The 5,000-nt window shown below is 36.2% G+C and overlaps 2 protein-coding genes across 3 annotated transcripts in view; both read right to left on the bottom strand.

The window, feature by feature from the left end:
• Positions 1-934, bottom strand: part of LOC137657858 (prenylcysteine oxidase 1-like) — a 60,639-nt gene extending 59,705 nt beyond the window's left edge. Inside the window, exon 1 of the mRNA XM_068392458.1 lies at positions 860-934. The gene's annotated coding sequence lies outside the window, so the exon portion shown is untranslated. The remainder of the gene's footprint in view (positions 1-859) is intronic.
• A 3,577-nt stretch (positions 935-4,511) lies between these two features.
• LOC137657094 (uncharacterized) overlaps positions 4,512-5,000 on the bottom strand; it is an 8,758-nt gene continuing 8,269 nt past the window's right edge. For both annotated transcript variants that reach the window (XM_068391457.1, XM_068391458.1), the window contains exon 6: positions 4,512-5,000. This exon is cut by the window's right edge. In XM_068391457.1, the coding sequence (XP_068247558.1) occupies positions 4,730-5,000 (271 nt within the window). In that variant the 3' untranslated portion in view covers positions 4,512-4,729.

Raw genomic sequence — 5,000 nt, 5'->3', positions numbered from 1 at the left:
TAAATATGTGCATATTATTTTCATCATTACTATTAAATGCTAAGCTACAACCCTAGTTGGAAAAGCAGGATGCTAAACCGTAAGCTTAGGGGCTCCAACAGGGAAAATAGCCCAGTGAGGAAAGGAAATAAAGAAAAATCAAATATTTTAAGTATAGTAACACCATTAAAATAAATATTTCCTATAAAAACTTTGACAAAACAAGACACACATTACAGTAACATTAATGAAACAACCCTAGAACTGTTCCTAAATAAAGAAAAATACACTATGGTAAATATCGGCCACTAATATATTGACAAGAAAACACTTGGTTAGGTTAGTTACAGCCTACAGTAGAACCCTGTTTATGTCTGATAGATACATTAACCGCTGTGTCCCCTCATAAAATACTCTATAATTGTATATGTGAATTTGGACGTTGTGGAAGTTTCCGTAATTGCACAATGATATAAAAGTATGTTTTTTGTTCGAAATCAGAACCTGTAATACAGTAAAACTTTACCAAAAGTTAAAAGAAAGATGGACAGAAAGGTTGAAGAAAGGAAGCAGAAATGGCGGTTTAGTCCAATGAGCATATATTTACCATTAGGCTTACATTTATAATCGACCAGTCATAAATTAATAAAATGTAATTGTATTTTTATAACAAATGATAAAAAAAAAGTCATAAACTAACAACGGCAAAGCTTTTCCATTGGATAATGTCTTTTACCCTTATGAATCTTAGATAACCGGATTCGATAAATGTTAGGCTACTATTCTACAGGAACCCTCATTGAACAACTGAAAACACCATTTGGTTTACGATTTGAAATTCGAGTTCAGATCCAAAGGAATTTTGAATATAACAACATACGTGAGCTTTTGGTGAATTGCCTTCAAAGGTGGTTTCTAATGCTATGTCAAGCTAATGTCTATAGACAGAACACGCGTCCAAGGATCTCTTACACATCACAAAGAACAGCCATAACTGGTTTTCAGAAATTTTCTCCTTACTCGTTTTTTTTTTCTGATAGTTTACCGGATATTTAAGGAAAAAATGCCCTAACCAAAAATATACATAACGAAATAAAAATGGTTTGATCTCTCCTAATGCATAAATGTTAATCTAACATCTTGATAAAAGAAAAAAAAAAAAGTTTGGAAAACATATCACGCATGCGCAGTTCGTTTAACCAATAAATTATTGTCTTTAAAATATTTTGGCAACTTATTGATAGAAATAACAAAGGTAATAGTATTAAGGTCACGAGTTGAAGGTAACTACAACATTGATAAATAATTAGTAATATGTGATCCCAGCAAGTATGCAATGGCTACATGAACCCTTTTGATCTTCCCTCACTTACGAAGGTGAATTTCTTATCAATAAAATAATAAAAAGAAAAGGCTATACTTCAGAGTTTATTTTACTATGTTTAAAGTTTTAAAAGTTCACTATGCGTAAGAGAGATGGTCAGAATTGCAAATGACTTCCCAGCAAGATTATTAAATCTTCTACCTGAAATTTCAAGCAAGTTCTGTTTAAGCCTAGGGCAACGCCGTCTCCTTGAACGAAATTACAATATTGTATTCTGAAATGTCGTCCTCATAGTGGTCATATTTTGTAATGCAAGGTTTCTTAAATGTTATAAAAAGTTGACAAGTTATGAAGAAGTGTTGCTTAAACAAATGGATACAATAGGCAAGGCACCTTGCAAAGATCTCCTAAGACAGCAATATTTCTAAGAGTTGTTCAATAAAAATAACTGAATTATAACATAAATCCTAGTTTGACTGGATTCAAAAGTGTCCTGTCTGATATTTATCTTATGATTGGGTTTTGATATATATATATATATATATATATATATATATATATATATATATATATATATATATATATATATATATATATATATATATATATATACATATATATATATATATATATATATATATATATATATATATATATATATATGTGTGTGTGTGTGTGTGTGTGTGTGTGTGTGTGTGTGTGTGTTGAGGCTTAATACACGACAAGTCCTATATAAATCCATACACATCCTACCGTAGGCTATCTATGTATAAATCAATTGAGAGGTCTATGTTATATTATTATTATTACTTACTAAGCTACAACCCTAGATGGAAAAGCAGGATACTATACGTCCAGGGTCCCCAAAAGGAAAAATAGCCCAGTGAGGAAAGGATACCAGGAAAAATAAAATATTTTAAGAACAGTAACATTAAAATAAATATTTCGTACATAAACTATAAAAGCTTTAACAAAACAAGAGGAGGAGAAATTAGATAGAATAGTATCTGAGGGTACCCTCAAGCAAGAGAACTCTAACCCATGACAGTGGAAGGCCATGGCACTATCGAAGACTAGAGAACAATGGTTTGATTTTGGAGTGTCCTTCTAGCTATACCATAGCTATACCCTTACCAAGATGATAGTAGCCACTGATATATACGAAATTTTCTTAGAAATGGTTGAAGAAATATGTGATAATATATCTTTATATTACTTTTAATGGAAGATGCACAGGACAGTAACATTAATGAGGCAACACTACAACTCCACACATTCAAGAAAAATACATTTTTGGTAAATACTTGCAACTAATGTCTTCACCTAAATGCATTGTGCGCTTTTGTTTCACAATAAGTAGTCAAGACATGAAAATGCTCACTCATGGTCTACGATTTATTTTCTTGTCTAAATCCAGTTTAGACAGAAAAATATGCTATTACCAGGAGGGTATTAATATAGTAACATGAAATGACAGGACAAAACTTAATGTGTCCGTATGCTGACTTGTACACGTTTATTTGTCTAATGAAGTTCCTTGTGTCAGATTGTAATAGTTTAGGCCTATTTGTTTCCGTTGACATTGTAAATTGACAGTGATGATAAGAACTATGAAAAATGGACGATCGATAGAATTTTCAATTCGTAAGTTGAAAGAATTTTTTTAAACCTTAATATTCATAATTTTAACACTATAAAGAAATTGAGATTTATAGGTCTATGGTAATTATAAGAATAATCTTTATCTCATAGAGCCAGCAGTTTAAAATGATATCAGTAGCAATGTCTAGAGGATTTATTTATATATGGACCTAGATCTAAACTTTAATATTCATAATTTTAACAATCTATGAGGAAATTGAGATTTATAGGTCTATGGTAATTGTAAGACTAATCCACATCTCTTAGAGCTAACAGTTCTTAAGAATATCAGTAGCAAGGTCTAGAGGATTTATTTATATATGGACCTATATCCAGTGTCCTTATGTGGGAACGGAAGAAAGATGTTTAACTGATAGACTAAAGGCTTCTATTCAATTTAAGGCCACTAATGAAAAAATATTTTTTTTTCACGCAATGTCTGTCACTTGACCATCTCAAATTCTATCTCCAGACCTGGGCAAAACTTGAGAAAATTATTTACTCTTATAGGAGTCTAGGACCGAACAGGACAAAAGGTTTAGGTGACTACCACCAGCCTGGTCACTGGTCCAGTCATTGTTTAGGCCTAGTCATCATCATTGTCAGAGTATCGTGTGATGCAAAGCTACACCGAAGTGAGTAGCAATGTACAACACACAATAACTGATCTACGATTGGAGCAATATTTTCGAAATTAGGTACATACTCTTCCAAACCTACAATAATTGATTCTGTAAGCAACCAGGAATACTCGTTACAAGTCTAGAACACTTTAAGAGTTTCAAGGATTTTATCCGTATGCTGACATATCAACCATAACACATTTCAAGTCACAATTAATAGCATCATAATTTAGTCAAAATACTAAGCTATACATCAAGTCATACAAACATTTAAAAATCATATCAAGACTAGCAAGTAGCCATGTCCTCAAAAATGGACATGGTACTACAATGACGTCCATCCATCCATATACCAAGGCACTTCCCCCAATTTTGGGGGGTAGCCGACACCAACAATGAAACAAAACAAAAAGGGGACCTCTACTCTCTACGTTCCTCCAGCCTAACCAGGGACTCAGCCGAGTTCAGCTGGTACTGCTAGGGTGCCACAGCCCAACCTCCCACATTTCCACCACAGATGAAGCTTCATAATGCTGAATCCCCTACTGCTGCTACCTCCGCGGTCATCTAAGGCACCGGAGGAAGCAGCAGGGCCTACTGGAACTGCGTCACAATCGCTCGCCATTCATTCCTATTTCTAGCACGCTCTCTTGCCTCAGCAAAATTTACAGAAAAAATGACAAATCATCACAATCACCATGAATTACTGTTACTAATACCATTTGGGTTTCACTGTTGCCCGGAATCGTCTTCGCTGGCCTCGTCGATGGTGATGTTGGGATTCTGCTGAAGCAAGATTGACGACACGTGGTCGTCGCTGTCAGTAGCTTCCTCCCCTCCTCGTCCACCCTGCCCGCCGGAGGATTTCCGGCTGCCACTTTACAGAAAAAAATGACAAATCATCACAATCACCATGAATTACTGTTACTAAAGCCAGTTGGGTTTCACTGTTGCCCGAAATCGTCTTCGCTGGCCTCGTCGATGGTGATGTTAGGATTCTGCTGAAGCAAGATTGACGACACGTGGTCGTCGCTGTCAGTAGCTTCCTCCCCTCCTCGTCCACCCTGCCCGCCGGAGGATTTCCGGCTGCCACTTTACAGAAAAAAATGACAAATCATCACAATCACCATGAATTACTGTTACTAAAGCCAGTTGGGTTTCACTATTGCCCTGAATCGTCTTCGCTGGCCTCGTCGATGGTGATGTTGGGATTCTGCTGAAGCAAGATGGACGACACGTGGTCGTCGCTGTCAGTAGCTTCCTCCCCTCCTCTTCCACCGGCGGAGGATTTCCGGCTGCCACCGCTGCTGCCCACACTCCTGTCACTTTGCGCCCCAACTTCCTTGTCGCTGTCACCGCTGTTTTCTCTCTCTTCGTCATCTTCTTCTTCTTCGGTGTCTCCGTCGTCCGCGGCGGAGCTCGAATTTTCGTCG

Source organism: Palaemon carinicauda, chromosome 18 (assembly GCF_036898095.1).
Source record: "Palaemon carinicauda isolate YSFRI2023 chromosome 18, ASM3689809v2, whole genome shotgun sequence".
Classification (NCBI taxonomy): domain Eukaryota; kingdom Metazoa; phylum Arthropoda; class Malacostraca; order Decapoda; family Palaemonidae; genus Palaemon; species Palaemon carinicauda.
Note: the sequence above shows the minus strand (reverse complement) of the source record. Positions and strands in the feature narration are given on the sequence as shown.